At 43.5% G+C, this 12,528-nt stretch overlaps 1 protein-coding gene across 2 annotated transcripts in view; it reads left to right on the plus strand.

Annotated features, from left to right (window-relative positions):
- Positions 1-4,471: 4,471 nt before the first annotated feature.
- The window catches only part of STRBP (spermatid perinuclear RNA binding protein), a gene marked incomplete at its 3' end in the record, with an annotated part of 29,805 nt that continues 21,748 nt past the window's right edge, over positions 4,472-12,528 (plus strand). For both annotated transcript variants that reach the window (XM_084272587.1, XM_084272588.1), the window contains exons 1-3: positions 4,472-4,683; positions 8,044-8,209; positions 10,837-10,981. In XM_084272587.1, the coding sequence (XP_084128713.1) occupies positions 4,505-4,683; positions 8,044-8,209; positions 10,837-10,981 (490 nt within the window). In that variant the 5' untranslated portion in view covers positions 4,472-4,504. The remainder of the gene's footprint in view (positions 4,684-8,043; positions 8,210-10,836; positions 10,982-12,528) is intronic.

Genomic DNA, 12,528 nt, shown 5'->3' on the forward strand with positions numbered 1-12,528 from the left:
TTAGTCCCATCAACCTGCTTCATTTCTTCTTACCCAGGAAGACAGTGAAGGAGGATTTGTTGTTGCCTCTCCCCTGGCATGTTCAAATCCCTATGGGATGCAACATTTTAATTATTCCCTGTCGCACCCCTGAGGTTTAAGCATCCACTCGGCTTTCGAGTCATCTTGCCTGTCCCTCGGCCCTTGCCAAACACGCTTTTAATCTCTAACAATGTCAGGATTCTCTGACAGACAATCTGCAACATATTGCTAGAGAAGGAGGATTGACATACAGGAGAACAGGAAAACATCTGAGTGTGTGTGTGTCAGTCTGTGGAAATTTACTGACTGGGTTTCCAATTGCTTCGAAACGCTGCTGAGAAGCTGATGCAACAAGATGTGCAGTGAAAGGGAAACAGGAGTTTCCTGCAAGGACGGGAGCGTCTTGCTCTGCAGTGAGGTGACGCTTTCCCCCCTCGCGTTACCGGCTGTGTTATCCTGCGCTGCTCCTGGCTCACAGAGTTTATTTGCAGCTCCTTACGCTGCCGGACGGTGCTGGTGTTTGTTCCTTGGGTTAGTGCAGGAGATCTGCTCCTGCAGATCTTCTGAAGGTGTGTGCTGTGAAAAGCAGCACAAGGGCAGGAAAGGAGGTGTGGGTGGTCTCAGCTGAGTGTTCTTATGTCTTCACAAGTCTCCTGTCTTTGGTTTGTTACAACGTGTTTGCCTTTTTTAAATATAACCACCTGAAGTCTTAGTTCTTGTTGCACAGCATCTGACCCGTTCAGGATTGAGGGCTGCGCTGGGGATTTCAACAGATAATTACTTTTTAATAATTAAACAGAGTGTGTTTGATTCTTAATGTGCCCGCGACCTAAAAATAGGGACTTCTTGTGGTGGCTTCACATAGAGCATGTCTGGGACGTTGGATTTTCCATCTCCCCCATATCAGAAACTGAGGTTGCCAGGTGGCTGAGAAACCACACTGAGATAAGCTCGAACTGGTGCGGGAAAGTCGTTACGTACGTGTGGGCACATGACAAAAACCTGCTTTTCACAGTGACATCTGCTTGGCATTCAGGAGTAAATGGTTCAGTGGCTGCCTCCCCATCTTGCAGCTCGCTTGCTTTACTGGGTGGTTTGGCTTGTGTGCTCATTGAATGCTTACTGGAATTAACATGCTGGTTCTTCCGTTTCAAGTTGTTTCTCTCTTTGCAGGTGAATTGCAGGAAGTGACTCCCGGAGCGTGTTGGCTGTATGAACTCTTGAGCTGTCAAGGGACTGAGAGGCTTATGAAGAGGTTCTGTCAGGCAAAACAGTGCTTAGCAAAGACACCAAGGAGAAGGGAAAAGGAGAAAGGGAGGGAGAGGGAGCTGAAACACTAACAAACCATGGTAGGTATTTGTCATCTTTCATAGGGTGGCATTTAAAATATTCTCTGCTTGACAGTCTTGCGTGGGGCCTGGTATTCCAGAGTTAAGGGGATTTTCTGACCTTGTGCTAAATTAGAGACGGTGCAGCACGCGTTGAGCAAAGCAAATGAGGTTTGATATATTGTCAGCCTCTTAAAACCAGCGTTGTCTTGTGAGGCTGCATTACATGAATTATTAAATCTGAACGAAGGGGATGCTCGTAAGGTTTTCTAATAAAACTGGCATTAGTGAGCCTCAGCAAGCAGCCTGGTGACCTTGAACTGGCAGGTTGCATAACCAAACGCTGATATTCCCTTTCCACCTCTTCCTCACCAAAGCAAGTGCTAATTACTCCTATTGGTGTGTGTGAAAGCTGACTGACTGTGGGTCTCCACGTGCTTTGTTAATAGCACAGATGAAACGTGTCATCAAATTCATCTGGTGTATGCTGTTTAAGTGAGGAGTCATTTCTAATTTGCCTGCTATTGGTTGCAAATTGAGAATGCCTGAGATGTGTTTGTAAAGCTGTGTGAGTATAAGGGTATTACTGAGAGAATGGAAATGAGAATAATTGAAGGAAGTTTTAAATACAGTTTAAATGAGTGCTGCTGAGAGGCTGTGTGCTTATAGTTACATTAAAAAAGATAAAGACCTAAGATGAGACTTTTACCTGTTACAGAGCACAGAGGGAGGAAGAATGCTTAACAAAGCAGGGTTGTCAACATACTGTATATTAAATACTGTCCTATTTTGCTATTATTTTTGGCCTAAATTGTCATGAAGAATTGATCTTGTCAGTCATTCTTCATTAGAAAAAGAAAGCAATTGACTTGTAAATTTTAAAAGTTACTAATTTTTTTCCCGTTTGACTGTTTTTCCTGATTGATAATTCATGAGAAAAGAGATGGTGGGGGTGAGTTAATAAACCAGGGTTGTCAGGTTTCACTGCAGCTTCTTTCCGTACCCATGTTGCGGATAAGCCACAAGAGGGACCTCCTGGAAACATTTTGCAACCTCTGAAGGTACTGGGGATAACACCAGCCCCTGAGCGATGACTTTCTTTTGCTACCTCCATGGTCCATCTGGGTAGGAGCACAGAAGTTAGGAATGGAATGATGTCACATCCCCTCTGATGGAAGGGACCTGGTGAATGCAATGAGCAAGGAAATCACAAGGAGTTCCTTAACAAGGTCTCAACCCAGAGGCCCTTGAGATCCTTCCAAGGCCCTTCTTTGTCCCTGAGAGTGTGTACTGTTACAAACCCATGCAGTAAGGGTGAACATGAAACCCTCTTGAAGTATTTAATATGTAAGAGGAACAGAGATTGTTTTGTCTGATGATTCCAAGTCCTGGGAGGCTTTCAGCGATGATTGATATGTCTGTAGAGAGCAAGATTTGGAGCTGCTCTTGCCAGAGGGCTATGCTGTGATCAATCACAGCTGGCCTGGGTGGCTGTCCAGACCAAGTAAGTCTCATCTGGATGGTGTGTGGCAAACCATAAGCTTCCTAGCACCAGATATCAACCACTCATTTACCTTCCTTACCAGTATTATTTAGGACTTTGAGTTTCCCTGCAAACTCTTAATTAGCACTCAATTTCTTATTCTTCCAATTATTTGTGAAATTGTTTTGGTCTCTTGTGAGCCATTTGTATTTATCCTCATCTTCACTCATGCCTTTGTCCATCGCTGTGCAGTTTGCTCGGCCTCTCGTGGTGATACCTATTGCCTGGGACCTATCCCTGTAAGGGAACAGCTCTTTAATGTCTTGGTCTAAGGTGTGGTGCCACAGTCTCACATAAATTAAGAAGAGATGATGGCACTCAGCACTTCCAGAACATGCAAAGCTGTATTTGGAGGGAATAAATACCTTATACATAACAGGAATCCTCTCCACGTGCTCCTAGTCAGCCCTCCTTTCCCCATGCTTTGCCCAGCTCTTGCCAAGGGAGTTACCTCTCGGTTTTCCCTTTGCTCTGAGCTATCCAGCTGCTGAAGGTTGGCACAAGCCAACAAAGATTGCTGAAATTCAGGAACTCCTTAATTCCTGCAAGTGTTCCAGGACAGGGAAGTCCTCCTGTCTCTCAGTACAATTGCTCACAGCTTGTATCTCCATGTGATGTAGGTCCTTCAGGCAATATTAGGGTCTGAGTAATTTCTCACTGACTTCAAAGCTTAGTCTAAATAACCAACCTAGTCAAAGGAGGAGGGAAGTCAGAGATGCTTAATGAGGCTGGGAAGGAAACTCAGGGTCTTTTTTGTCCCCTGCTTCAGCATTATGACCTCATGCTTAGCCAGCCAGACCATGGCCTTTTCTCAAAGAGAAGCTTGTAGGGGAAGGGCAGAAAGAAGTGAGAGAAACAATGAAAATGGGGAAGAAAATTGGCAGGGAGGAGAGTCATGAAAGGACAAGTTGTAGGAACTCCACTTGTAGACATTGCAAAGAGCCATGTGGACTGCAGGACTGGACCTGATTTTGTATCCAGCATGGTTGCACATGGATGTCAGAGTTTTGTCCAGTCCTAGACCGAAGTTGTCCCTTTTCTGACTTGTGAGTGGCACAGACAGTGTCACAATACAGCTTGCTTGGTTTTACATGTCTGTAGCAGCTCATCTGATGCAGCAGCCTAGACTTCTGCAGTCATGTGGGTGGGGGGAAGTGTACCTCTAAGCACGAGTTATTTCACCCTAAAGTCGACATAAACAAAGTCTGCTCCAGATGTGCCTGGTAGATATAAACATGAACTGTGCTCCATGTGTGCCTGTTCCTCTTAGTAGCCAATGAAAGGGTTCTAGAAGAGTTGAATTTAGGCATCAGATATTAGGTGCACATAACCCACCCAAGATCTTACACATTTTAACAGTTTAATGCTGATTTTTGCCCTGGTGTTTGCTTTCTTGCTTCTTAAAATGTATTTAAATAAATGTAAGAAATCACTTCTGCATGTTTATAAACAATGATCATCATAAAACACTGTCCTACTTCTGCCAGGGAGGATTCCCATCCAGGCAATGTCCTCCTGTCGATAATCCAATAACCTTGTTCTTTTTTCCCCCCTGTTTCCCACTTCATAACAGAGATCTATCCGATCTTTTGCTAATGATGACCGCCATGTAATGGTGAAACATTCAACCATTTATCCATCTCCAGAGGAACTTGAAGCTGTCCAGAACATGGTATCAACAGTAGAATGTGCCCTTAAACATGTCTCTGACTGGATGGATGAAAAGAACAAATCTACAAAATGTGAGGGTGATGTGGAAGCAAAGGAGGAAGCTGCAGAAAGCAATGCCAAGTGAGTGAGCTGAGCCTCATAATGCGGTACTGTCCTGCTCTGAATGGGTTCCTTTCCCTCTCAGGAAGTCGTAGTGTTACGTGATTCTGTTGCATATGAATGTCCGTAGAAGGAAGTGGATATATTTTTGGCATCTTGAGGTGGGAGCACGTAGGGTGAGTGCAGGGAATGGCAATAAGCCCCGTGTGGGCAGCAGTTGCTCTCTGTTTCGTTATTTATTTTACCGTGATGTTTGTTCAGCAGACAAACCTCTCGGAAACGATGCGTGAGCGTGTGTCGCGGTAGCACGCAGTGCAGATCCACAGCCACGCAGCTCAGGGGCTCCTGCAGATCTGTATAAACTATTGCTTGTCCAGCAAGCTGATTTTTCTAAGGATCCATTATCTTCCATTATTGTTGTGGTTTAGGCCCCTCAACACCACGCAGGCACTTGCTGAACTTCTTGGGACTTACTCTGGTCACATCTGGAGCATAACCTGCACTAGAGACGTAGCCAAAGGTCTCTTTCCGCTTCCTTTCCCGTGATGTGTGGGATGTTAGGAAAGGCTGCTGCTACGTGGGCTCTGCCCAACAAGCTGTGATATTAAAGCTGATACAGAAAGTGCATTTTTTTTCATATAATTTGTTCTGTTTTCTGACACCTTTTATGGCAGTGAAAGGTTTATTGTGAGGCCTGGTTTAAGTTTTGGTGTCCTGGTGAAGTTGTTCACGTTTTGGGATGGTGGAAAAACATATAGCTTACTCCACTAGAAACATGGGAATGCAGACCCTGTGGATTGTATACTTCTAGAGTAAGATACAATTCAGTGCAAGTAACAGAGGAAGATCTAACTCAATCAGGAAGGCTTGTATCAGTTTTTAAACTGAAAATATAATTTACTGGCTCAGTATGAAAGTAGCAGTGATTACCATTATATTTATGTATGTACTGGATGCATAATGACACAGGAATATTCAGGAGTGATTTACTGCTGCTTATTTTACCATCACAACGTGATTCTTCATTATTTCCAAGTCTCATAAATTAAAGGGAAACATTCAGGACATGAGGTGTGATGCTGTACCTCGCTGTCTGGGTGTACTCAATTCAGAAATGAGAGATCAGCTGAGGAAACGTGTCTGGCTGGGAGGAGCAGAAAGTGTTCACAGCTTCATCTGGTGTCCCCACGGTGCTGTGGATCCTACAGAAAACTCCACGAGTATTCATTGTGTTTTTCCACAGATTTCTTCCTTGCCATTTAAACTCATCTTTCATTTTCTCTACAATAAGTTTGTGGGCTTGGGAGCTACTGAAAGAAACCTCTTGCTCTGCATGAAGTTCAAGTGTAGCATCACCTTCTCAGAATACACCGATCCACATAGGAAATGCTCAGCAGCGTGATGTTGTGGGATAGCCTGGGCAGAGCACGTGCAGGAACAGCCCCTGGTTCTGAGGCCTGTGGCTCTTGTGGCTCTCAGTGTTCCCTAATAAATATTCAGTGGCCACGGTCTGATCACTGGCGGCCGAGCTGTGATATGCCACTTCTTTCTGGTGTGAAAGGTATTGAAATGGAAATCGCAGAACACACAAAATCATGAATATTTTTACATAAATTAATGTATAAATTCTTTTAAGGCAGTGTGATTATATTGGCACCTGAGAGTAGCCATAGTGGATTGATAGATGACTTCTCCACAGCTGGATGATTTGGAAGTTTTGTTATCTTCTCAAGGAAGGTATTTGAGCTCTCATGCTGAAGAGCAGTATTTCATGATACACATTTTGTTAGTGACTTTCCAGCATCAATGGTGTCATTTTAGGTGTCTTCTGATGTGGGTAAAATAGGCAAAAAATGGATTATTTTTTCTTTAAATTCAAGCCTGCAGTAAATGCTCTGGAGACAAACAGGTAGCTGTGCTTTCACACATCTGGGTGCAGGATCTTTCAAGCTTCTGCTCTAAGTTCACAGTACAGTTTTTTTAAACATCAGTGTATTATTTACACATATAAAATAGTTTGTGTATTTGTGCATTTGTTTGGGACAAATTGTTTCACTAATCACTTTACAAGCTAAAAGTACTTACACTGTAGAACAATATATAACTTAAAATATCTTTATGCTACTTACCATATCCAAGAGTGTCATGTGCTCTCATATGTTGGCATCCAGATACTGTTAAGTGACGTAGTTCCCGGTGGAAGTTGAGATGCTGCTTACTTTTGGAACAGTTTGTGTTAGTTTGCTTCTGGCCATTCCAAGGACAGTAACTCACTGGAGAGTGCTGCTTCATTTTCTGTCTCATTCCTCCCTTGCTTCTGTTGTTTAAGCATCTGTTCCTGCCTTTCCACCTGAAATACATAGACAAAGACAGAATTACTAGTTGAAGATACCTCTGAGTGAAGCTTAGGGTCCACCCTTTGGTTGCAGTGTGGCTGCTTTGGGGCTTTTCATTGTTTCTGTGTGGTTTTGGTTTATCTCCAGTCCCTCCTGATGGTAAGAATGATGTCAGTAGGGATGCAGCCCTTCTGGCTGAGGTGGTTTACCAGCCCAACCGCTGACATCGTCTGTTGGTTTCATAACGGTGACGTGCCACTGGGTGTGAGATGCAGCGTGTGCCAATAGTTGGGGTTGAACAGTCACCAATAAATTTCTCACACTTTTCCTCATGTTTTTAAGTAATCTGAGCCTACTACACCCTTTCTTGATGCAGACTTTCTCTTGGTACTCAAAGTGAGAGTGTTCCTCTGTTGCTTTGGAGATTGGTTGCTCTGGCTCTTAAATGTTCCCCAGACCTTTAGCTGGAGGGTAAAAGCTAGAAGCTTTGTCCCTCTAGATTTCAGTGGCAAGACTTGTTGAAGGAATTGTGCCTGGAAAACTCTTTGCAGTTAGCAGCATTCCTGCAATGTCAGTTTGTAGTATGGGCTAAAACTTCAGAAGCTGGTTCTATAATGTAAAGGTTTGAATGTATAGATCAGTGAAAAGAAGCACTGAAAAGGTGTGTGGCCATGTTACAACTGGAGTGCCACTAAAAGGCAACTCGATCACTTCTGAACACGGGATTTCTGTCAGAATGCTCCTCCAGGTTAATTATTCTACTCTTTTGGTAGAGCTGCAGAGAGTGAATGTGGGCTTTCTGAGCTTTGTGAACCCTTGTGACTTGAGCTAGGCAACTTCTGTGCTCCATGAATTGCAAATCCATGCTTCAACAATTTTTTCATAGGAACTACTTGCATAAAAAGAGTCTGTGCTTTTCACTGTCTGATCAGTGATACACTGCTATAGCAGTCCTCAGTCCTCATCTCCTTGCTGTGATAGGACACTACAAGTATTTTGAATGTGTGAAAATACATTTTAATTACTCAAATTGTTTTGTTTCCAGGGATCAAGGTGGTCGGACCTTGTGTGGTGTTATGAGAATTGGCTTGGTTGCAAAGGGCTTGCTGATAAAAGATGATATGGATCTGGAGCTGGTTCTCATGTGCAAAGAAAAACCCACAAAGACCTTGCTATGTATAGTTAAAGACAATCTCCCAGCTCAAATTCAGGTGAGTTAATGTAGGGCAGTCCTCTGACAATGGCTGGTAGCACTGAGAGGTGTGTTGGGAGCGAAGGCTGGAATTTAGTCCAGGGAAAAAGACTAGTGATACAGAGTGAAAAAATATTCTTTGAATCTAGGAACAGTATCTAGGGTGTGGCATGTTTACTGTGGTGACATGAAGTAGCTATTCCCAGAATTTAACCTCTTGCCTTCTTGTTGCCTAATCCCTATTTGTGTGCCACTTTCCCTGCAATGACAGATAACCTTTCTGTTTGGTAACTAACCCAGCTGGTTTTTCACTCTGGTCCAGCCACTAACGTGAGCTAAACCACAGTCCCAGAAACCTTCCCTGCTTGAGCGTGAAGTTGGTGTGTGGTGCTGGCCCCGTCCCCTGCCCAAATGCTGAGCTCCACACTGCAGCTGCTTTGCTTTGCTTGGGCAGGCCTGAAATAACTAATCACCTCTGTGCTGCTGAAGCAAGAACAAGGCACATTAGGTGGTCGCTCCTGTTAATTGTGAGCTCGTAGTTCTTTTTATATATTGTGATTTCATTCTGACGTTGGCATCCAGAAGGCAGCACTCACAGCTACCATTGGTCTCTTCAAAGCAGCCAGGAGCTTTTTGAAGGAGCGCTGGGTCTGAATAATCCACCCAGCTTCCAGACTGACACATGCTGATACCAAGAAACCATGCCCTGAAGTATTGTGCTGCAAGTGCCTCTCTCCAAACCATGTCCAAACTTGATCTGCTTTTCTCCTGATCCAGTCTTCTGCCGTGGGTTTGTTTCCACATAGGCAGGATTTGTGGTGCTGTTCCTGACAGCTGCTTGTTTTCGCTGTTCATTTGTTCACATAAGGGGCTTGTTTTAATGAGATACTGTGGTGCCTCAGATCAGGCCCAGCCATAGTTGAAAATGCAAAGGATCTATTGGGTAATAAAGAGTAAATTTTCCTTGTTTGTAGTGAGGCGTGAGATGAGAGAGGCTGAAACTGATAAGAAAAGTTAGCACATGCTTCAGAAACCGTTAGAACGGCAGAACAGACGTAATTAAAAGATGTGAAGACTGCAATTAATTCAGGGGACAAGTAGGTAAGGTTCTACAGGGAAACATTGTGGGGGAAAGGATTACAGAAAACATGAGGTAAGAGGAACTCCTGAAAGAAGCTGCAACTATCATGGCCATAAAGCACAGCAAGAGGTTCTGCAGATGCATCAGATGCAGGAGGAAGGAGGAAGATGTGGGCCATTGCTGGACAGAAACAGCAAAGGAGGTACAGAGATGTTAACAGCTTGGGCTGTGCTGCTTTGATGGCCAGTGAGCAGATGCCTGAACATTTGTATCCCAACAGTAAAGGAGCTGGAGGAATGCAGATCGCAACAGGGAAGTAAGTTAGAATGTATGTTAGATATCTGCTAACCATATGGCCTCACCAAAACAAACTCACAAAGAATAGCTTTAGGAGTTGGAACCATCTGTGGTTACCTCTGTACTTTGGGAGATTGAGGGAGATCCCAAAGGACTTACTGAAAGGCCTGTAGGTACAGATTGCTTGAGGTAACTCCAGCATAGTGCACGTTAATGGAACAAATTATAAGGCACTTTGCAGTGTTACCTACTGAGGAAATCTAAGCAAGAAATAAAAAGTTTATTGAAAACCATTCAAAAAAAGACTCAGTTTATTGGGTGTGCTGTTTAGAGAGGAAGGTCAGGTTTTCCAGGCATTGTCCAGAATCCTGGGGTTGGTATTGATGAATAAAGTGGGTGGCAGTGTTGGTTTGCATCAAGTTTCAGGTGCTGTGGCGAAGGGGAGTGAGAGGGATGGATGGACAAGTTGGAGAAAGTCAGACAAGTGAGAAAGAGCACTTAAAATCCCAGATCATTAAAATTACCTGGTTTGGGAAAAGTCAAGGCCAAATGCAGGTGTAAGTTTTAAGATGCTAATGGCTATTTATAAAGGGACAGAGATTCACTATCTCACTTGGCTCCCAAAGGAGGGATGAGAAATAACTGGAATTGTAGCAAGGGGCAGTTTTCTCACAAAACAGGTCGTCTAGATTATGTGGGTGGCTGAGAATCAGAATGGACCGTTTGGAGAGGTGGTGAAACTTCTGTCGCCAGGGCATCGGAAGAGTACCTTGGGCTTGTAAGAGATGGCCAAGGTAGACTTGCTCATCCTTCATGGCCAGTACGTGGGCTATATGAGCTCATGTGCTGGAACCTGTCACCCTCCTGCACCAAGTTGTGGCTGTGTTGGTCGTACTGCCTGTGAGAGCTCTTACATGTGGAGGCAGCGTTACCAGAGGAGGGTGTACCTGGTGAGAACAAAAGCTGCTGGTGGTATTTTGCATGCTGGCAGCTATGGAAGACAGCTTCTTTGTTAAGAAGAAAAAACAGTTTAGAAAGAAAAGTAGTAATATAGCAGAACTACTTAGTATTCACACTAAATTTGCTGCAGACCTTTCTTAAGCATGTTACTGGGGTTTTTTCTGTTTGTTTTAATGAGGGAGACAAGGCCTTCTTATTGCAATGTCTTGTAGGCTTCTCAATTAGTTAAGAGGCATATGTGCATACAGAGATTCTGCAGTTTTTCAGTTGATTGGGAGACTCTTGAAATCTTTTTTGGTGACTTTCAGAAACTTACAGAAGAGAAGTATCTCGTGGAGGAGCATGTAAATGAGGCAGCTATTATTATTCGTAACACAAAGGAGCCCAAGCTAACTTTGAAGGTGATACTCACATCCCCTCTCATTCGAGATGAAGCAGAGAAGAAGGAAGGAGGTACAGAGAGCGTTTTAACTTGGTTTTAAGTTTTCTATCTAAATGCCCTGACTGTGCAGCACAGGGTTAATTGGGAAGGAGGTTGTTAATTGTGCATCCGGTACTAACTAGATTGGCTATTGCCACAATATGTTACATTATTTGTGCTTTGAAAAGACAACAGCAGCTTAAGTTTCATGCAAATATGCAGTTTTCATTTGCAAGCACTATTGCTATGGTGTTAACTTTGGCATACCATTAGATCTTAGCTCTCCTTTCTCTCAGACTTGCTAGTTAATTCTTGAGCACCCCAGCGCTGCACAGTCTTGTTTTCAAATTAAGTCAGTCAAGTGGGATTTGTTCGTAGTATCTTGAAAAACTCATAAAACTGTTTCTCTCTTTATATTAAAAAACCTCAAACCTCTCCTGCAAAGCTCTCAAGTATGTCGTCCTGGCCCTCAATTTTTATTAATTGATGATGCATATGTTTGTGTTTCTAGCTTTTGAGAATTTCCTAACTGGGATAGAACTGAAGTTACAGTGCCATAATACAGCACTTTTGCTTCTGAATTGAACGTTGTACCTCATGTCTGTAGAGCAAATTAGATCTAGAAAACGATAACGTAGTTTCTTTCTCTTCCTTCTCCCTAACTGCGCGATGTCGATACAGTGATATGCCCCTTGTTAACAGAACGTTGACTGGTAGAGTCGATGAGGTTGGAAACAAATCCAAGAGAAATAGTGAAGAGCAAATGTAGCCATACTTTGCTTTATTTTTTAGATCTTGTCAGTAACTTCTGCTTCCGCTTCCCAAACCTATCCCTAGAAACTTTGTCACTGGATGATGTCAGACCTTTGACCAACTGGCCACTCTCTGTCATGACAACTGAGGCAGCTGGGCCCACGTGGGCTAGGGAACTCCCTGTCGCTCTTTTCCCATTTCTAGACTCGCCACGAGCCCTTTGCTTCCTCCCTTCTCCCCCTGAAATGCCGATACAATGAGAAATGTTGGTCAGTTTCTCCTCGCTTTTGCTGGAGGCCAGGGCAGGAAGGATCCCTTTCCAAACCCACTGGGACACTTGGGCAGCAGTTGGATACAGAAAAATCTTACAAAACAGATGAATGGCAAAGATTCCCTAATGGCACCGCCTGTTTGTTCTCAAATTAGTAACCATGCTCTCTCATCAGACCATTAAAAATAAATTGCATGTAACTTTAGTTGGTCTTCAGCTTCCCATAAGGTGCTGAGATGAGCCCTGTGGTTGTTCATAAGAGCCAGCACGGTGTGCAGAGCAAACGCTGAGGGATCTGTAAGATTCTCACCAGAGGACCTGGCTTTGCACAAAGGCTTCTGTCCGAGTATTTCCTGTCAAAAAGTGGTGCTGTTGTGGCAGTAAAGTCTATGGACTCCTGAGTTCATCTCAGACTGACCAAGGATCTGGATTTTTATGCATTCCTATATTAAAAATGTAGGTGTTCTGTTTTGTTTAGAGTATCTTAATATACTTTTCAAAATTCAGTACTATTTTTTTTAAAGCTTAAAGTGGTTTTACTGCCCCTCCTAGAGC

The sequence above is a fragment of the Gallinula chloropus genome, assembly GCF_964237585.1.
Source record: "Gallinula chloropus genome assembly, chromosome: 18".
Taxonomy (NCBI): Eukaryota; Metazoa; Chordata; class Aves; order Gruiformes; family Rallidae; genus Gallinula; species Gallinula chloropus.